At 37.5% G+C, this 22,471-nt stretch overlaps 1 protein-coding gene across 1 annotated transcript in view; it reads left to right on the top strand.

The window, feature by feature from the left end:
- Positions 1–18,446, top strand: part of si:dkey-192p21.6 (uncharacterized protein LOC565246 homolog) — a 64,490-nt gene extending 46,044 nt beyond the window's left edge. The window contains exons 17-19 of the mRNA XM_055162950.1: positions 10,989–11,059; positions 15,127–15,239; positions 18,265–18,446. Coding sequence (XP_055018925.1) covers positions 10,989–11,059; positions 15,127–15,239; positions 18,265–18,446 — 366 coding nt within the window. The remainder of the gene's footprint in view (positions 1–10,988; positions 11,060–15,126; positions 15,240–18,264) is intronic.
- The last annotated feature ends 4,025 nt before the right edge of the window (positions 18,447–22,471 follow it).

The following is a 22,471-nucleotide window of genomic DNA, read 5'->3' as shown; positions in this document are numbered from 1 at the left end:
AAAAAAATTAACTACTCACTGGTGTGATCTTTAACTATCCATATGAGCGAACGACAACTACATGACTCTGTGTTGTGACATTTAGGGGGACGTGCACTGTGTAACTTTACTGCAGGGGGGTCCGCCACCTGCTTGTCTCCATGGAAATCTTTTGCCTGGAATAATCCACAGAATGGCATTAGATTATAATAATAATCTCAGTGAGCAGTGAGCCGTAATCTGTTTTTGAACAAATGCATCATTAATATCCAACAGTTACATTTGCTCATTTAGTCAGTCTACACTGGGTTTATTGTAACTAGATTACATATGTCATCATAACCTGTTACTTTCACTACCCTACAGTACACAACTATGTTTCCTGACACTTTAAATCAATTTCTAATTTAAAACCTGGACACAAATCACTTCTCTCCTCCCCCAGGTGTGAGTCACAACCATTGTCTCCGTTTAATTTCCTCTGCTCAGGTGGACCAAGCGTTAGTCATGGGCTCTATCATTAGACCTGTGTGTGTGTGGACATGTTTACCAGGACATGTGGTGACTCACGCCTTATCTCAGCGTGGGATTTTTGACATAAATTGTTAATTGTTAAAGTAAAATGATTAAAAGTTTGCGTTAGTGTTAGGATTGATGGAATAGGTACGTTCAGATGTTGCACTGATTTGTTTCTGGTTTGAGCCTATATATTTAGAAGTACCTTGTCCTGTTTAAGTCTTGGTTTAGTCCTTTAGTCTAGTCCAGGTTTAGTTCTGGGTTTAGTGCTCCCTGACTATATTCAGGTGAGATTCAAACCCAGAGACTTGTTATAATTTGAGAGGTACTGGAGTATATAAAAAAAATAGACCCAGGACTAACACCAAAAGTAAATTTAATTCCTGTAGAAAAATACAGAGCACTAGAATGATTTAAAGACATATTCTTACTACATAGAGAAACAATAACAGAAAAATTTTTGATTCTGTAGGCTACAGAAGCAGGTTTGTGTATAGGTTAAATGATGATTTTGAAGGAAAAGTTTAGTTTTTTTTTTTTTTCCTAAGGTGTAGGTGGAATACAGTTTACACAAAAGAACTGCTGTACTGAATTCATGAATACTGTTATTATTATTATTGTATATACACGACTGGTCAAAAGTTTTAGAACACCCTAATTTTTCCAGTTATTTATTGCAATTCAAGTCGTGCAAGTCCAGTGAACAGCTTGAAGTGGTACAAAGGTAAGAACTGAACAGCCAGAGGTTAAAAAAAAGATAAAAGATACATAACACAAGTCCAAGCCTCTGCCAAAACTACCTCAGGAAAAAAGAACAAGATGGTAAAGCTTGAAAACATGGAGTGTCCAGAACAGTCTCCAGACTTAAACCCCATTGAGCTGGTTTTGGATGAACTGGACAGAAGAGTGAAAGACAAGCAACCTACAAGTGCCACACATTTATGGGAACTTCTGCAACAGACTTGGGAAGAACTTTCTGAAGAATATTTGATTTCTATTGTAAAAAGAACGAGCTACGAGTGTGTTCAGCTGTTATATCTGCCAAAGGTGGACACTTTCAGGAATCAAATATTTAGAATACATTTCGGTCAACAGTAAATAGTAAAAAAAATTTTAAAAAGTGTGGTGTTCTAAAACTTTTGACCGGTAGTGAGTATATATATTTTTTTCTTTGTGCTATCCAAGTTCTGGCTTGTTGTCTGCTGACAGCTGTTTTCTTGGCATCGTCATTTGTAAACAGGGTGAGACATTCGTAAGTGATTTGACTTCAGCCTAAACCCCTTTGGTCATACTTTTATGTGAAATGTTTGTAACAGTCTATTAAGAACATGATTAAGTACGTGACTGAAGAAAATAAACTATTACTACTACTACTACTACTACTACTACTACTACTACTACTACTACTACTACTACTACTACTACTACTACTACTCTCATAGTCTCAGTGTGAATGTGGAGAGTGAATGTTAAAACTAAAACTGATGAAAATTTAAAATTATTGTAAATCTACAATATGTAATGACCCCACAAGAAAATACAGTTGCGTTTCTGTAATCAGTCATTTAAAGATTATTTGTTTGGGTCGAAACCAAGTGTTACAGTTATGAACCAGAAAACAAATGTCCTTGTATTGTCCAAACAAAACCCATGTACCCAACAGGTGTGTGTATGTGCGTGTGTGGCACAGTTAAACAGCCTCGTGTGGAGCTGGTTTCTGGAGAGACACTTGCTTCAGGCCTTTGTGCTTTCTGTCTCTCTCTCTCTCTCTATTTGTCACTCTGTCTCTCTTCTATCTTTCCTTGCTCTCTCATCCTCTCTCTCTGTCTGAATGAGGTACATGTGTGTATAACAGTGTAAACAAGAGTAATGAGGAACACACCTGAGGAGGACAGAGGAAGTGAAAAGGAAACGCTGGTGAAATATATCTCAAACTAGACGACTAATAGTTTCTCTGCATGTTTTGTATTGATTCATGCTTTTTACTGTTGTTATCAGGTGACAATAACATAAAAACAATGAAAACAAATCAGTAAAGATTATATATTTAAGCAAAGGCATGTAAAATTGTGATAAAAACATACATTTGTCTTCCTGACATTGGGCTTATTGCAGTAGTTGCAGAAGTTTTTAATAATACTGTAGACAATGGTGTAGAATCTCCCTGTGATTTTAATGTAAAAAGACACATTCACTTCACCCATTTCTACATTTTACCCTGTGAGAGTTAAAGTTTTTGTAGATCTGTCATGTTGTGTTTTGATCTGTCCCGTTTGGGTGGTCTCTGAAATGCAGGGTAAATCGGAGCTGGCTTCTGTTTTTGAGGAGAGGGGGGGTCCCAGTGGGAGAGAGGTGTTACATGAGAGGGGCCAGACTTTGTTCTGATGCCAGCTTAATCCATCAAATAAGATGGACAGTTATGCATAGAGGATGCACTCAACTAGACTGGACTACTGTCTTGTATAGAGATAGGATCATGATTATAAGTGCAGAATTGTGATTGTGTGTTAGTTTAGGCTGTAGTTTATAGAGGGACACTTCCTGAAGGAGCAGAGCCTGAACTGAGGTGATGACAGAGCAGAGGGAGCTGGAGCCATTGAATTAAAACTGTGTCAAGAAATGAGAGGGAGTGAAGGGGACAGAGAAACACCATTGCAGAACTAAGGCTTCTAGTAATTCGTATTTTGAATATCTTAAAGGTACATGTGACAAAGAGGACCTGTGTCCCTGTTTACTCACATTTAATTTCTTTCATTTCAGTGTTTATAGTTTATTTTAAGAGCTTGAATGTAAAGGGGATTTAAGTGCTTGGAACAAATTAAATGGTTAACTTTAGAGACAAGTAAAGTTGCCATAATAACTAACCTGTGTGTGAATTTGTACTGACCTGGAGAGAGGTACTTCCTGTTGGGGGAACTATAAAATCAGTGCAGTTTGGCCTCAGTGTAGCCGTGTACACATGTTTTTTGTTTTTTTTTTTTTTTTCGTTTCATTTCTGTTGCTTTTGACTTGATTTGAGCAGTTATTTTTTGTAAATATGTATTATTTCTTTTTCTGCCACAATGCCATGATGACCTTGATTAAATATTTTTTTTGATGAAATGGACATTTTTTGAGTCTGCCTCCTGGTTCTGACCACATGAGCAGCTTCCCCACAGTACACTGTGTAACTTTTCTGGTGGAGAGCCACCTGCTTGTTGTCATAAAGTATTATTTGAAAGTATGGCATTAATGACCATATCGATCTTGTCTTTATCCAATTAAAAGGGTTTTAAGCACTCAAAAATACCCTGACAAACTTGCATTTCTGCAGTGAAGAAGGTCACCAATCCACAGATCGGACCTAAAACTTGGTGGTGTCTCAGTAATGCCATACTGTGGAATATTCCAATCAAAACAATAACATCTACCTTTCAATTCCATGTGATATCCTTTCCTTTTTTTCCCCATGAAAGCAGCCATGTTTGATATGGCTGGGCCATGCATGTTCCTGATAGTGATAATCCTGTGAATTAGGCCCATTTGATTCACTGGTGACCAGACTCACATCATTTTACAATTATTTAAGAAGTGTGTGTGCTTGATTCCAGGCAAACTTCTACCCTTCATCAGAAAAGTTACATCTTTAAATATTTATTTTTCAAGTGGTATTGGGACTGCAGCTTTTAACAGTATGTGGATCTGTCATGTATCATGATGCAAAAAGATTGTTTTGACCCCAGTTCTATGAGGAAATTGTGGACAATTTGTGCAAATGCTGTAATTACTACTTGCTTGGCTGTAGCCACAGTTGGCAGAATGGCAGAAACATGGCTGCCATTTTGCATCACTGGTATCTCAGACCCCACACACACACACACACACAAAACTATACACATAAATGACAACTGTGGTGATAAAAACATCTTCATGAAAGTTAAATCACTGAGAATGTCATTTCCAGTTTGCCCATTTTCAAAATGCACAAAACAAGACATATTGCAGACAGACGATGCTAGTCACACAATGTCTCGATTACCTAATTATCTTCGGTCTCCAGACCTCTGTAAAAGCAGATGTCCTGGCAGAGGGTTTGGGCTCTTAAAGTGTGTACATGCACGGCTGAGATTAAAGAAACAGTGTAGGTATTAAGAGTAGAGTGTGGAGTTTGGTCTATAGCTGGGTTTCAGATGACATTACAACATTGTAGGTCTATAATATTTAAAGCAGATTGAGGCAGCTAGAATTACTGTTCTTTTATGCAGAGTTGAGTTGTTATATAGTGAGATCAAGGGCCTAGTCACTAATAGAAATTATAAGGTTCAGTCTGAAGACACAGTTGTTGGTAAATACGTCACTCGAGAAGAATCCTAACATTCTAAAGCTAATAGTAAATAGTCTTAGAGAGCTGGTCGAGGAGAGGCATCCAAACAGTTGGAGATCTTTATACAAACATGTTTGCTGACTTTTGTTAATTATCTGAATCATAAGACTTGAATAAACATATCTTTTAAAATATTTGCAAATCAGGAATTGGATCAATAGCCAAACAAAGAATCCTTTCCAACTAAACCTGACTCACATGTTTAGTTTATAAAACAGTGATTGATAACTTCCCAGTTTGTGGCAAATCCCCAGTTAAGGCAAAATGGAAATGTGACTTTGGATGTGTAAGTTAATGAACCTTGCTCAAACAATATTATTATCTACCAAACACAGACAAATTCAATTCAACATCTACCATACATAATATATTATACTCCGAACAGACTGAGCAAATTAGGAAATGGACCAGACCAGTGTCAAAGATGTAACATATCCTTTGGAAATTCTGTACACATGCTTTGGAGTTGTGTCAAATTGCAATCTTACAGGAACTATGTGAACAACTTTTGATTTGTGTGGACTATCTTTGGATGCTGCCCAAAATTTGGATATTGGGAGATGTTGCACCACTAAAATTAATGTCTGGTAAAAAAAAATATTTTCTGCTATAAAGTGCATTCTAAAGAAGTGGAAAGCCTCTGCTCCCAATAGTCAGGCAAACTGGATTAAATGTTACCTTACTGCACCCCAGAGAAGATCTTTGACTCTGTGAGAGGAAAGCAACAGGTCTTTGAACAAATATTGAGATCCTTCTTGAGCATTTTGGTGAGACTGGACTTTGGTGTGTAGAGGAAGAGGGATGGGGGAGGTTCAAAATGTGTTCAAAACCTAAAATGTTCAAAACCTTTTAGATATTTCTTATGAGAAGTAAAATGTAATCAGTGGGGGAATCTGAAAACCACCAATAGGCTTGTCTTTTTATATTCTCTTTCCCTTCTCTCTCTTTCCAATAATTAACATAACATTTAATTAGTTATTTAGTTTATTTACAGTATTTATTACATTTTATTTTCATTTATGGCCCATAAAAATCACGATTAGGCCTTTATTTTTGCTCTTTAAACTCACAAAGGTCAAATTTAACAACCTCAGCCACAATCATAATCCATAATTGTCCTGCTGTAACACACTACGTTGCTATGGATACTGTTTCTAATTATAGAAATACGTTCAATGATTTTCAGATCAATTATTTGAGTTAAACTATTGATTTTCTTACATAGTATCCATGTAATGACCAGGATAACCGACACTGGGCTTTTTTTACAGGACTTGTCAATAATTACTTGTTTTACATATATTTTTCAGCATTTTTTCAATACACATAGCCAGGGGTGTAGTGGGCGTGGCGCGGTTCATCATCATCCACCCACTTTTTTGAGATATTAAAAAATTACAAATATAAAATAGCTACAAATTCAGTGTCAAACTGGAGCTATTGGCAATGGTGAAAACAAACTGCACAGGTACTCATGATATCTGCAGTACTGTCCTGTAGTGACCTGAGACATAAGGGACCAGGACCGAACCAGGACCGAACCAGGACTAAAACAGGACCAAACCAGGTCATAACCAGGACTGAACCAGAACTGAACTAGGCCTGAGTGTCAGGTGACCACAGGCGAAATCACGGTCGCCCAATCATGCTCTGCCGGCTCAGGGTTCTGTCTCTCGCTCTCAAGGCCAAGATTAGTCCTGGTTTAGTCCTGGTTTAGTCCTGGTTTAGTCCTGGTTCAGTCCTGGTTCAGTCCTGGTTTAGTCCTGGTTCAGTCCTGGTTTAGTCCAGGTTTAGACCTGTTTTAGTCCTGTTTTAGTCCTGGTTTAGACCTGTTTTAGTCCTGTTTTAGTCCTGTTTTAGTCCTGGTTTAGTCCTGTTTAAGTCCTGAGCACATGTGTTGCATTAGTTTTAGTAAAAAAACATCAAATATTACAGATTTTTAGTGGCCTGGCGCCTTTATCGATGACGTCACGAATCGTGTACCCCCACTTCAAAAATCCCCACTACACCACTGCACATAGCGATAGTCAGGCCTGCATAATATTGTAAGGTAATGAAAAATACAGATACAACTTTTATTTGTAAAAGTTGTAATCTTGCTTTTAATGGCAAATCTCCCTGCTGTTGTTTGAGGGTCTGGTGGGAAGTAAAATAAATTAGACCCATTAGTTCCTCCCAAAGGCAAAGAGTGATAAAGTAAGACAGGATCTGATAAATACGTTTCAGATGTCCCGAATTTGAGGATAAACTGTGCAATGGTTCACACGCTTAGTCTTAAAGGAATAATATCAAAAGCTCTGTAAGTAATGTACATTTTATATGAGTAGGCAGGTTTGTTGTTGCATTTTAACATTTTGGCTCACTGTGCAATTTTTTACAAACCACACTGGCTTTATTTGGATTTCATCTTGGGTTGCTGTAGCCAGACTGGCACCATCTAGTGCCTCCACTCAATTTCATTTCTCTCTGGTGACTAGGTCAGGAATCGAATACACTAGCTGGTTTGCAAGAACCCTGGAAGTGTGAGTTCGGGCACCAGCCAATCAGCGAAGAGCCATACATTCTGTGTTGGCAACGATTCCCGAGATCAAGGATTTAAAGCCAGAACAAAGAGAATGTTTGGTGAATTTTATCAAGGGGAAAGACATTATTGCCCTTCTTCCTACAGGTTTGGGAAAAGCTTAATATACCATTTAGCCCCAGTAGCGGCGCATTACATACGTCACGACCAAATAGCAGTGATTGGTTAAATTAAAAAGCACCTGCCCACTTGATGAATCAGTCTAAGGTTGTTGTGGGTAGAACAAAAAATGTGTACGATCAAAAAATGTTGTTGTTATTGTTTTTATGCCAGATGCTCTTCCTATCACAACCAATAGAGTAAACATGTGAATGAAGTGATGAAACAACAGTATGAATGGATCAGTTACAATTCTAACCCGCAAGCAGTACAAAAATATACTGTACCTTGTGATTTAGAAATGCCTATGACACAATATTTCTTTCAAAACGTATTGTGGTCTATTTTGTACACATGAATTAATTCAAATTGACTATTGTGAGCTTTAAGCCATGTTATAATGCCGTTACCTCCTCAAAAACATACTTGGAGCTATGTTTTCTTTCATTCACATGTATTTGAGTAATCATTTATTTTTACTTTTCAGGGTTGAAATGATCCAAATGATTCTAGTGAAGGTGTATGAAGTTTAAAAACACAATGGGCCATTTACTGCACATGACATTATAAGGTAGAACAGAGTTTTTTCAGTTTGAGAGATGAACTCAGAGTAATTATCCAGGGTTTGTGAATGAACAAAAACAAAACACAACACCAGGTATGTTTTTGATGAGGAAATAACAGTATAATGTAGGTCAGAAAATAGCACAATATAGGCTATTTAAACAGTATTTTTAGCATTCCCAAGTCTCTAGTGTCTCCTGTACTGTACCCAAAGAGAAACTAGCCCCAAGTCACAAACGCACAATCACAGTGTTATAGATTTTTACATTGTGTTGGAAACTGAAGCGTGATATTGATTTTAGCAGCAGATTTTGAAACATGGGTCCAATCTGTTATCCTTCCATGTATATTATTTTATTAGGATGAAGTGATATCTGTCTGTAGGTGTTTTTGACAAGCCCATGGTGTGTTATTATTCCTATACTGATGTGTCTGCTTCTTATATTGACCTTTTCACAGAAGAATAAGTGGAAGCTGATCAGGCTGAGTGTAGTTTCAGCCCATATGCTCTTAACATTAGCTGCTTTTCAATGTAAGCTGAGCTCATTTCTGCAACCAGCGAACCACAAAATTGCTATTACATACACGAGACTTTTACAAAGTGCTGAACTGGTTAAAAAAAACATACACAGAAAAAAGTATTTATTTATTTTTAAAACTTTTAATTTGGATTAATATGTACCAGATCTAGTATTTGATTAATTTCAAGGTTTTTCTGTTGGTTTAAGTAATTTTGTTTCTTAAAAGTCATACTTCATATTTCTTAAAAGTCAAGGGTTAATCCACCAGCTCCTCCTGATTATGAATCTATAGCTGAGGATCTGGTCTCCAAACAAAATGCAGAGGGCAGTAAAGTTTAGCATAACATTAAATAATAACCCAGTGAAGAAAGATGCACCAATGACAGTGACAGTGGTTAAAACATTTTCCCATCAACTACAAGGTGTGTCCTTGGGCAAGACACTTCATATCTGCAGATTGGCAGTGTCTGTTTTGTCAGTTTAGCCCAGGGGAGCTGTGGCTACACATGTTGTTTACCCTGATCATGTGTGCCTTTAGTGAATGAGTGGCCTTTTGAAAGGATTGTCAAGCTTGTAATGTAAGCCATAATTATGATGCATGCAACTTTACTGGTGGAGGTCTCATCGCCATGGAGATGTTATTGCTTTGCATGGAAAGTTCCACAGTATAGCTTTTTCTAGAGACAAGTTATTAATGCCACTAGGTCAAGTTACAGATCTGATCATCAGAGACGAGGATCCTTTCACTATGAGAAGGCGTTTTACTGTATTTTAGGACACAAGACGTTTTGCCCGTCAATCTAGACTGTCAATCTAAATGATCTTAGCTACTACACCACTGAATTAGTAGTAAAATTATATATAGTATATATATATTTTTTTTATTCATGTCATTTTAACTCCTGTAAATGTGTTTTTGTTACATAGTTCTCCATTGTCTAAAGTGCATGGTTAGCTTGATATACAACTGTAGCCTATCATTCCTCCAAACAACAGTCCATATTAATTAAAGTCCAATGATCAGGCGGTCCGAGTGAGATTGAAATTGAGCGGTTGTCCCACATAGTCCCTCGTCCCGTAGCGTCCAGAGCACAGATAGCCTGGAGCAGACTGGATCCTGCCCCTGCCCGGCCATTTCCACTACATTGATTCTGTCATCTATACTCGTGATAGATCTCCCCCTAACGAGCCTGTGTGGACCCTCAGCTCTGAAATGGGACTCTCTGAAGGAAGACACCATGTTTTATTTTAATGTTCAAAACTATATAAGATTTAATTGCTCTTTAATTGCTTTGCTCATTGACACAAGGAAAAAATACACTTTACAATTATAAACTATTAAAATACAAACTTTATTGTGCATACGTAATGTCTCACCTTAAACAGAGGGTATGCAGAATTTCTATTTCCCAAACATAACCTCTGTTTGTCTCCAAATATGAGATTAAATATGAGGTGTTAAAATAAAAGATTTCTCATTTAGATTTTTCAAAATCATGTAATACAGTTTGTTATAATTCGTTGTTTTGGTTTTCAAGACATTTATCCAGTCTGAAAGCAGAATGAGCAAACAATAATTTGGGTTACCAAGTTTCAAGGCTGAACTTCAGTTCGTTATCATTAATTATTGATGTGCTAGTGCAGCGTTTGCACCTCAGTGACTGAATTCTGGAGGTTCTGAGCTTTCCTGTCCATACACTGAGAATGAGAAAAATGGTTACGTCCTCTGTACGCAGATTTAGGCAGCCCAGGTTCATCTGTGAGTGTGATACTGCTTTTTGAAAGTGTAAAAGCACGGGCCATACCTCCATCTAAATGTAGCCTGCCTTCTATCAAGTTGAACTTATTATTAATGTAGAAGCACTTCTCACTATATGTAATGTAATATTTCCTTAGATGATGCTTAATGCTTTCCACTGGTCCTGTAAATACTCCTTCCTCTTGATGTGAGTTTGGCCCTTGTATTGTTTGTAGATCTTGATTGAGCTGCATGCTTTGGGGTGAGCGATATGGTGATATAGAATCAATGTATAAGTTCCCAATTTTGAAGTGAAAGCAACAAGTGAATAACTTTAATTACTTCTTGTACTGTGACTCTGAAACACTCTAAAATCACTCTGTTGTGATATTTATGGTATATTTACAGTTGCACAAACATTGCATCAAAATTGGGGCTAACCTGAGACTAATACTACAACTAAACCTGAACATCAGGACTAATCTGCTCAAACCAGAGTGATGGACTCTTTGGTGTGTCAGTGACTCCTATGTTCCCTGGTCTTTTTGTTCCTGTGTTTTTAGTCTCCTGATACGAGCTGCTTTATCGCATCTATCGATTTAAAATCTGTTTCATTTCCACCCGCAGGGAATCTCCGCTGCCATCCTTACTAAGTGCACGAGAGACGTGGGATTTATACCTGTCAATAAAAACCTTTGGTAAGTGCTTCCTGACCCTCTAAATCCAGCCACTTTTTCTCACAAAAGGATGGACCTCCAGCAGGCACAAATCAGAGCTGCTAAAACACGCGTTTACTTACCTCCAACAGCAGCTCCGCTCGTAAATAATCACCTTCTGAGAGGGGGTGTGAGCGCTACATCCTCCACATGATCGCTCAACATCACAGCCAGAAAACAACCAGGCCAAGTGAGGCTTGTTTGAGCTTTTAAGGTCCTATATTACACAATACTGACTGTGAGGTTTAAGGCATGGTAAAATGCTGTTACCTCCTTAAAAACATACTTGGAGTTGTGTTTTGTTTCATTCACATGTGTTTGAGTAACTCTTTATTAGTCTACCTACATCTCTAAAGCTCAAAATGTTCCACCTTGTGATGTCATGAAGTTGTAGTTTTCAAGTTAACAGGGAGTTAAAAGCCAGAAATCATCCAACTGATTAAAAAACATTTCAAGAGGTACATCCAAAAAATTGTCCATTTAAGTGAAAAATGTTACATTTTTGCACCAGCCCTCTTCATTTAAATGAAGCTTTTTAGCCTACATATATAATAACTGTCTACCTTTTAAAATACCTTCATATGTTTCCAGTCATTTTTCATGAATTACAGCTTAGTTACTCCTTTAAACGACTTTACAACCTGCGCACTGGTCCTGGAGCCTCTTAATATGAAGTGAATCATTTTAATGTTTCTACTGGAAGACGACCATTTCATCTGTGATGTGTAAGCAAATCTCCCATGATGCTCCACTGGGGCCAGCACAGACCCATCCTCTGCCATTACACTCTACCTGCCTGGGTTTTATAGCTACTACATCATGCATAGTTTATCGAGCTGCTGCCTCCTGATGTCTCGCAGTAATTAACTCTCAAGCCAAGAGTCCTGTTTGGCCCTGTGCAGCCACATACACAGTAAAGCATCTGTACAGCAGCATCTTACATTAGATTATATCATGTCAAATACAGTGGCACTTTTAGAGAACAGAGACAGGCTGCCATTCACTCAGTACAGCATTATAATAACCATTGTCTTCATCCAGTTGTGTCTAAGTGGTTGGTTTATTATTAAAGGTCTTATATTTTGTCAAATTTAAGACATGTTCGAATGATTTACCTCCTCAGAAACAAACCTGGAGTTGTGTTTTTTTTCATTCACACATGCTTGAGTAATCCTACATTATTAGTCTACATCTCCAAAGCTCAAAATGCTCCACCTTGTGATGTAATGTATTGGTAGTTTTCATGTAATTACACAGTCAATAAATAGGCCTACTATAAGGTCACCAATTATTAAGACTGGGAAAGTGGTTGTCACATCACAGCTAGCTATTTTAGCAATTCTAATGGAGACATTATACGCAAAATCGTCTTTCAAGAGCTTTTGTAATTGTTTCCCCTTCTCATTCACCCACTTGAAGTTGTAATAAGAGTGATTCATCTTCATTCTTGTTATTCAACTTGATGACGTTTGCGGTGACACTTTGTTAAGGGGCAGAACTAAATCAGCATTGCAGTTTTGAATTTAGATGATTTTCTACTTTTATGAAGCTATTACAGATAAAAATGGCAATCGAAAATGTGCAATATATCAAGTAATGCTCCTTGTGTGTCAGAGATTAAAACTATATAGCAGACAAAAGCACAATATGTCTTCTTTTTGTTCTCAGACTGTAGGAACCTTCGCAGTTCCAGTAGACTTTTTAGTGAATATCTTACAGTAAGTGCATTGGATAATATCTCATTAAACATAACAGCAGTTACAGCTGACAGGAACATGGCAGACTGGCATAGCTCCACTCGCCCTGTGCCAAAGATCCTCCTCTGCGTGGGCTCCCGGCTCTGCCAAAAAACTGTCCTGTAGAGTCAAGTTTCACTCCGTTATTTATCTGCACCAAAGATTCACGGAGACAGGGGTTTACAACAGGTTGCGAACTAATCGTGCTATTGGGGTAGGTGAGACAAAATCCAGAATGGCAAATAAAATAAAAATGAATAAATAATGGGTAACACTTTATTTTAGGGTACACTTGTTAACATCTAACCATCTGCTAATTAGCATTGTTGTAGATGGTTAATTTGTCATTAATTAATATTTATTCAGCCCTTAGTAATTTCTAAATCCCCATAAGCTTATTCTACTATTAGTTTGACAATTACAAACACTTTCCTGTTCATACTGCTTATTAATATGATACTAAGCAATTTATGTCCATGAATTATGATTCTAATAAGCTTTTGGTAATAAGTGTGTTGTTAAGGACTAGTTGCACAAGAAATGTAGTTTGTACTTATTTGCACTTAATAAATCGAGTTTACTTAATTCATGGCAAGTTGGATGCTATTAACAGTTAATAGAGGTGTTTTATTACATAAGAGTAAGCTAAGCTGTGCAACTAATCCTTAACAACACGCTTATTACCAAAAGATTATTAGAATCATAATTCATGGACAAAAATGGCCTAGTATCAGACTAATAAGCAGTAATAAGGAGTGTATTAACAGGAAAGTGTTTGTAAATGTCTAACTAATACCAGAATAAGTTTATGGGGAATTAGACATTAATAAGGGCTGAATAAATACTAATTAATGACAAATTAACCATTTACAACAATGTTAATTAGCAGGTAGTTATATGTTAATAAGTGCACCCTAAAATAAAGTGTTACCAAATAATGAATACATTCTTCACCCCCTCAAAAACAGATCTGGAGTTGTGTTTTGCTTCATTCACATGTTTGAGTAATCCTACATTATTTTTAGACTGCATCTCGAAAGCTCAAAATACTTGTTCCACCTTGTGATGTAATTTAGTAGTTCAGTTTTCACAGCTACCTGTTACTTTTAGTTCAGTAGAGCTTTTCATTTTCAGGGCTGAAATTGTCCAGATGATTCTATTGAAAGTGTAAGGAGTTTAAAAATGTATTACCATTATCACAAGATGGAACAGAGGGTTTTCTGTTTGAGAAGAACTCAGCCTAAATATACAGGATTTGTGAATGAAAAAAAACCCAACCATGTTTGTGATGAGGAAACAACATTATAACAATTTTATTTTCTTAATCTGTAATATTTGTCGGATTCAGCAGCACTGCATAGTCATTTTGGTAAAAATGAAAAAAATCAATCAGCCGGAGGTTCTGTCAACTTCACCACTGTTTATTCTAATAATGTTTATGGTGACTTCAGCTCCCATTGGGCACCCCAGTTTTCTAGCGCGCAAGTCAATGAAGTTATTTCTTTTATTAAGTTTTAGATTAGTTTTGCATTTCAAAATGGCCGAATTATAACATCATGATCCACGAGCGTTGTAGATTATAACTATATAGCTGACAGTCTTCTTTAAAAAGCCTGCAGGACCAGGTAGATAAGCCATGTTGCAGCTGAAATGCCATTTAGGGTTAAGTCAGTAATTTTGTATTATCTATATTCTACACAAATTAAACAATGACTAATATTATTAAGTGTGCAGTTCAAAGCATGCACATTTTGCCTAATACGATAGTATCTCTTGACTTTAACGTTGCCGTGTAAAGTGTGATGTGATACACAAACCAACAGTCAATAATTTCCATTGCACGTGGACAACAGAAAGCAGTAAACAAGTGGATGATGCCAGCAGAGACTCAATCAACGATAGATCTGATCTGAGTTTACCCCAAGCATGTGTTACTGACTAAACACATTTTTGTCTTAAATAAGGAAAAACAATTGTGGTATAATCAATTGTGGTACATCAAGCTTCAGTTTCTATATTTGGAACTGTGGAACTTTCCTGACAAAGTATTAGCATCTCCATGGAGACAAGTAGGGACTGGATCTTGCATCATAAAAGTTACATATTGCAATGGTAACATGCTTATCTGATCGGATGGTCTTATTGTTGTAAGTGCTGTCAACTCTAGACATATATTCAGATTAAAGGTACTTTATGTAACTTTCTGGAGACTGTAGCCATTTTTACAACTTTTTACAGAAAATTCAGTACAATAACTATACCTATAACAATAAATATACATGACCAAATCCTATGTTTTTCTTTTGCTCTCAGGTCTTTGTCCTTTGTGACCTGTTTGGGCTGCTTCTCCTTTGTGCTGCTGGGAGCCATGTATTTAGTCATCGATGTGAGAGGCTGGTGGAGAGGACGGCCATTCATATACCCAGGTACAGTTTGTTCAGCTTTGTTTAAAAGCTTTAATGCATTTTGCTGATGTGGAGGACTTAGTGAAGGTTACAATATCACTCTTTACCTGAGGCTGCTCTGGGCACTGGGCTAATGTTTCACTCTAAAAACACCGCAACCAAGGAGAAGAGGAGACTGCACCACTGTATTTGTTCCAATTCAATTCCAATTAAGTGCATCACATTAAAACTATATTATGCAAAATTGACTCTTGTGAACTTCAAGACATGCTATAATGTCGTTACTTCATGAAAACATACCTGGAGTTGTGTGTTCCATTCACACACGCTTGAGTAACCTTTATTATTAGGCTCTGTTCCAACTTGTGATATCATGAAGCGGCAGTTTTCAAGTTAACAGCTACCGTTTACATTTTGTTCAGTAGAAATTGGCAATTCCAGGACTGAAATTATTTAGTTATTTATTTAGAAGTTTAAAAAACACAGTGGAGCACTTCCTCTATTACCACATGACATCATAAGGTGGAATAGAGCGTTTTCTGTGTCAGAGAAGAAACAACATTACAACATAGATCAGAAAAGAGTGTAATATCGGCCTTTTAATAGCACAAAAATGTATGCCTAACTTAGGTTGAATACTGTCATGGTTAATACTAGTGCCTCCATGCAATTTCATTTCTCTCGAGCGACTAGGTCAGGAATCCGACACACTAGATGTTTTGTAAGAACCCCAGAAGTGTGAGTTTGGGCACCGGCCAATCAGCAAAGAGCCATACATTATGTATTGGCAACAATTCCCGAGATCAAGGATTTAAAGCCGGAACAAAGAGAATGTTTGGTGAATTTTATCAAGATGAAAGACGTTATTGCCCTTCTTCCTCTGGGATTTGAGAAAATCTTAATATACTAGTTAGACCCGTTAGCGGCACATTACATACGTCACGACCAAATAGCAGCGATTGGTTAAATAAAAAAGTACCCGCATACTGTCGAGTGAACGAATCCTAATGCTGCGAGGTCAGATGGTTTCCACGAAGTGAAACTGGCCGATGAATCAGGCTAGGTTAATAAAGCCATGTGAACTAAATCTGTAAGTATCATTAAATTATGTTAAAATCAGCTTTTTATGTTTAATTTAGGTAAGACACCCTTTTTCTTAGACCCAGTGTCATGTATGCTCTTGTCTATTATTTGGCATTTATAATAATTATCAAATCAATCAACCATTATTAACTTAGCCATATTTTCTACATAGTTGTTGGTACATATTGTAGGTGAAAAATATGTAGTAAGAAATTTCTTTTTTTTAACCCTACATTCAATCTCTTGTGTCTGTGAAAAAGCTTTGTATGCTGAAAATTAACTTCAGTATAAAGTAGAAAGTTCCATACAACAAGTTAACCTCAAACTGTTTAAAATCCAGTGTGCCTCTGGAGAATGAAGCTTTCATTTAGTTTGACCAAACAAAGGCAGCTGTTTACTTTTAAGTATAATTAAAAATGCTAAAACTCCGTAACAATGGTTTTTTCATCACGTTTGTGTGGTTTTGGGTGAAGTGTGCCTGACATATTGTAGGCCCTCCCTTCTGCTGTGGTCTATAGACTCCAGTACAACTGCACTTCATTTAACGACTACAGCTGTCAGAGCTACAAAAGCCTTTATGTTCAGAGTGTGCATAAAAGTAAACAACAACGGATCAACAGAAGTGAAACGGGAGTGTGACTGTAAAATGGAAATGTGACATAACAACTGAGGACTTTTGATTGCCTTCAATACAGTGAAGCTCACCAAATAAATACAGTGACTTACAGTATTTCAGAATGACATAATAAAAACAATTACACAACTTTGTGATACCATCTTTAGTGTTTTATTTTCAGATACATCAGTGTGTGGACAAGGGGAGAAAATATTATATTATTGGGGAAAGTTACTATCCTTATGCAGGTCCACTGACAAAAATTCGGGGGCCTGGGGGATGAAGCCTCACATGAGCCCCCCTCTAATAATAATTAACAGGATTTGGGTCCAATTCTGGGCCTCTAAGAACCTGGGGCCCAGAACAACAGACTGCTTTGGCCCCCCCATTTGCTGCCTTGTCCTTATAATAAACAATTACACATCTATATACCATATTTTTTGGACTATAAGTCACTCTAGACTATAAGTCGCACCAGCCAAAAAATTTGTAATGAAGAGGAAAAGAGCACATATATTAATCGTGACGTACTGTAAGTCGCATTTTTGGGGGGAACTCTATTTTATAAAATCAGAGACCAGGAACCAACATTTGAAAGGCAAGTTCTAGTAATAACAATAGAACAGAGAACAACAGGCTGTTAACGTAACATTTGAACAGTTATTCAGATAACTATAGCATAAACAACAGTTTACCAAACTCTTGATCTCACTCCATTAAATCCATTGAATTCTTCATCCTTGGTATCACTTCTGAGCAACTCCGCGACCTCCGGAGGTAAACAGAGCACCGCTTCCTCTTCTGTGTAGCTGTCGTCAGACTCAGCATCAGTTCTGGTTAGAATTATTCCGGCCTTTCTGAATCTCGACAGGATGGTTTCAGTGTCACTGAAGTGCATGTTTTGTTGAGCCAGTGACTTGCAAGCAAGTTGCATGGCACACCCGTCCGGTTGTCATAAGTTTCTCGCTCACTCCAAACTTTCTTTCTCTTCTCTCTTCTCTCTTTCTTTCAGCATTTCTTTCTCCAGGAGACATGCTCAGTAGAGTGCGAAGTAACGGTACAGGAGTAATAGGATTTGTAGATTCTGGCACACAAGCCTAGCGCGTCCTCCGTCGGCTGTCACTGTGAAAATTTTAATATATAAGTCACTCTGGAGTGTAAGTCGCAGGACCACCCAAACCATGAAAAAAGGTTCAACTTATAGTCCCAAAAATACGGTAGACTTTTTATATTTCCAAGAGGCACTTAAGAAATCATTACGCCCTCTCACCAATTCACACACACATTCATTTGTATTTATATTTTAGGTTTGCACATACAGTATAATTGATCCATGTTTTTCTGAAGGTACAAACTCCATCCTGGTGTACGTGGGCCACTCTCTGCTGGGGTTCTACTTCCCGTTCAGCTGGGACATGCGTGTCTGGGACAGTCACTGGGAGCTGCTCTTCATGAACATTTGGGCCACTGCTCTGTGGGTTCTCATCTCCTACCTCCTCTACCGCAAACGATTCTTCCTCAAAATATGAACTCACTCCCCCCACGGACATTATTACCTCTTTAAAGTAATGTATATGATGAGTATTGATTATTTAAACATATGAGGGCTATAAAAATATGGCCTTAAGTGATATTGGTCAGTTTTATGTGATCTGTTCACATTCATCAGGCTTATACGGGCTTTTTCAAGAAACAATCAATTTGAATTACTGTGTATGGAATTTGAAATATCTGTTTTTTACATTAGTGATACATGTTCAACGTTAATATAGAAGGGGAAACAGGACCACCCATAGGACACTTACGCAGATATAACATGCAAAACCCATACAGTAATCCCCCGACTGATTCTGGATTTGAACCTACGGCCATTTAGTTGCATGTTGTGAGTCTCATCCAGCAGTGGGATCAAGTCGTCATTTTGCAAGTCAAGGAAGTCTCAAGTCTTTGCCCTCAAGTCTGAGTCAAGTCCCAAGTCAAATACAAGCAAATCCAAGTCGAGTCTCAAGTCAATGACTCATAAGTCCAAGTCAAGTCCAAGTCTCTGCTTTGAGCTTCAAGTCATTTCAAGTCCTTAAACCAAAGTACCAAATATATCATTAGATTTTTGCAATTTATATGAATCTTAAACAAAATTATACCTAAAAAGTCATGGTATATTTATATACGAGTATTTATAGAGTATATAAGAGTTGTAGAAATGCAATTTTTTTCCTTTTTAAATGTCTTGACAAGAACTTAGAGTGAATCATTAATCAGAATAGAAAGAATTCAGATTTAAAAGTGCTTCTCAACTCTTCTTAAGTCACAGGCCTCAAGTCCAAGTCAAGTCCCAAGTCACTGACCTTCAAATCCAAGTCAAGTCCCAAGTTTTAGTCCAATTTATCAAGTCAAGTCTCAACTCCTAAAAATAGTGACTCAAGTCTGACTCAAGTCAAAATCACAACTTGCAAGTCCCCACCTCTGGTTTCAACCGTTGCAACACTTTTGTATTTCTTTTCTTGTCTACCACTGCATATTTAGAGCAAACCATATCTTTCAACCAAGATTTTCAACTTATGCTGCCTCCAAGCATTAAACGTGCCCTATGCAATTTTTCATGAGTCACCTTCTTGTCTCCATGGAGATGTTAATACCTGGATTATTCCACAGTATCACATTAAAAGTAACTGTGTCGCATCTACTCGTTGTTGCTGCAGAGAAAGGCCTTGAAAAACACGCATTCATACTATGAGCAGACTGCCTTCTCCATGGATCTGACCTATAACTTGGCCTAACAGTATCACCTGCTTGTCTCCATGGAGATATTAGGTTATTTTAATAGTATCCTGCAGAGGTTTGGAACTGATAGTGTTCATAAATCCTAGAGCAGAACTTTCACAATAATAACGAGAGCTGTCACAAATATATCAAATTACAAGTTCCTTTGGTTAAAAGCATGATTTTATAGTAGCAACAGTTAAAAACTACGTATACCATGGTTCATTTCATGAAGTCATAGTGTTTGGTCCACAGAAACAAAGGGACAGTGTCAGCAGTCACCTCCAGTCTCTCTCTCTAAAACCTTCAAATCAGGCAAGAAATCTAGGGGTAATAATGGACTCAGACTTGAACTTTAACAGTCACATAAAATCAATAACATCTGCAGCCTTTTACCATCTAAAAAACATAGCAAAAATCAAAGGTTTACTGTCTAAATCAGACTTGGAGAAACTTATCCATGCATTTGTCTCCAGTAGGTTAGACTACTGTAATGGTCTGCTCACTGGTCTCTCTAAACGAGCTGTGAGACAGCTGCAGAACATCCAGAACGCTGCAGCTCGGGTCCTTACTCGAACTAGGAAGTACGAGCACATAAGTCCTGTGCTCAGGTCTCTGCACTGGCTTCCTGTGCCTCAGAGACTTTAAAGCAGCTCTGCTTGTGTACAAGTCTCTCCATGGCCGAGCACCAAAGTACATCTGTGACATGTTAGTGTCATATGAACCATCTCGCACTCTGAGGAGCTCAGGGACCGGCCTCCTGCTGGTGCCCAGAGTCAGAACTAAACAAGGGGAGTCAGCGTTTCAGGTTCATGCAGCTAAAACCTGGAACAGTCTTCCTGAACATGTGAGACAGGCCTCTTCTGTGACGCTGTTTAAATCCAGGCTCAAAACATTTCTGTTTAACTGTGCATATGACTGAAAGGTTTTCATTCCGCACTCTTCTCTCCAATTTATGTCTCTCTTTTTTAATTTTAATCTTCATGATTATTTATGTTTTGATTTGTTTTTATTATGATTTTAATGTATTTCTTATTCTGTAAAGCACTTTGAATTACTTTGTGTACGAATTGTGCTATACAAATAAACTTGCCTTGCCTTGCCTTCATTTCAGCGCAGACAACATGAAGAAACGTTTTTTACTTTAATTCTTGGGATTATGACAGTAATGATTCTCTCTGATTAAAGTCTTGTCAAGGTATTTGAAATGCAAATTATCCTGTCTACAATCATGTTAACCACTCCAAGATATCACAATAAATATCGTGAAATGAATATCGTGATAATATCATACTGTGTGATTTGGATATCGTTACATCCCTAATAAATACAGTTTTCACCTAATCTTGTTCTTTTATTTTGACTATTTGACTGTTTTGAACCAGGTTTAAACTTGGGCCTAATTGAGATAATGTATTACATGCCATCTGTGTGGTTCCCATTGGGTGCCATGTTTTTGTACCTCTTGTCTTGTTCAGTAAATAGACTGATTAAAGTGAATATACCGAGGCGCTACTTAACAAATTAGCTTGAGTGATTCCGCAGCTCACCAGGGCGGCCATTACGACTCCGTTTCCATGGACACCCTGTTTGTGCGTGCGACTGTGGGGACCATCTGCCCCCGTCCGGCTCTTTACTGGGGTCAAGATGCTCCTCTCACAAAGGAGGGCTGTTAATACAGGACGACACCTCCTGCACTTTACAATTAGACAATCAGGAAATGCACCAGACCAGGAGACGTGGCGTATTAAGTATTTATTTACATAATTCTCTGTACTTATTGTGATAGTGCATTGCTAGGCCTGTATTGTTTACAGTAAAGTAGTTCATGCTTACACTAGACAAGAGTAATGGATGAAAGTTATTGTAAACAATGTCAACTAAGGTATTATAAATTATGTAAAGGATTAAACTACTAAATGTAACTTGAATGAAAGTAGTAGTTTACTCAAAAATTGCAGATCAAGACACATTCAGAGCTTGTTGTAAAGGTGTAAGAATCAGCGTAATTGTTTAATTGGTGTTTCTTTAATTTGTATTTAATGTAGTTGCCTGGTTACCATAATTGTCTAAACTTTCATCCAAACAATAAAACATATTTTTCCATTTTAAATTATACCACTAACCCCCATTTTGCATTTTAAAACTGCTAGACAAAATGGTTACCAGTACTTCTTACTCTTCCCAAAACTGGTCAGAAACATGGAATGACTAGACAAATTTTAAATCCGTGTGTTATTCGTTCATTCGATTTTCAATATAAAACCAAAAATAAGGAAATGAAAAAACAAGTATTTTCTTCATTATTTGTCTCAAAAACCAAAATGAAAAAGCGGATAACGATTAGTTTTTTTCAGTTGTCAATTTTGTGTTTAAATTAATAATGGCAAAAACTTGACTTAAACTGCGATGCTGGATTGAATCAGGACTAAACCAGGACTGAACCAGTACTGAGTGTCGGGACAGGCCCAGAGGTGCACCCAAGTAGACTGTTGGGTGATCAGGACTGAGACCAGGACTGAGACAGGACCAGGACCGGGACTGAGATCAGGACCGAGACTGGGACCGAGACCGGGACCAGAACCGAGAGTGAGACAGGTTTAGTCCTGGTTTAGTCCTGGTTTAGTCCGGCATCGCAGTTTAAGTCACAGAAACAGGAAACAGCCGTTATCTGGTTTTTCATTTTGGTTTTGGAGACAAAGAATGAAGAGAATAGTTGTTTTTTCATTTTCTTATTTTTGGTTTTATATTGAAAAACAAATGAACAAATGATACACGGATTATTTTACCTCTA

The sequence above is a fragment of the Boleophthalmus pectinirostris genome, unplaced genomic scaffold, assembly GCF_026225935.1.
Source record: "Boleophthalmus pectinirostris isolate CB_2022bp ecotype Guang Dong unplaced genomic scaffold, ASM2622593v1 HiC_scaffold_5, whole genome shotgun sequence".
NCBI lineage: Eukaryota > Metazoa > Chordata > Actinopteri > Gobiiformes > Gobiidae > Boleophthalmus > Boleophthalmus pectinirostris.
The sequence above is the reverse complement of the archived record's forward strand: the minus strand, read 5'-3'. Positions and strand labels throughout refer to the sequence as shown.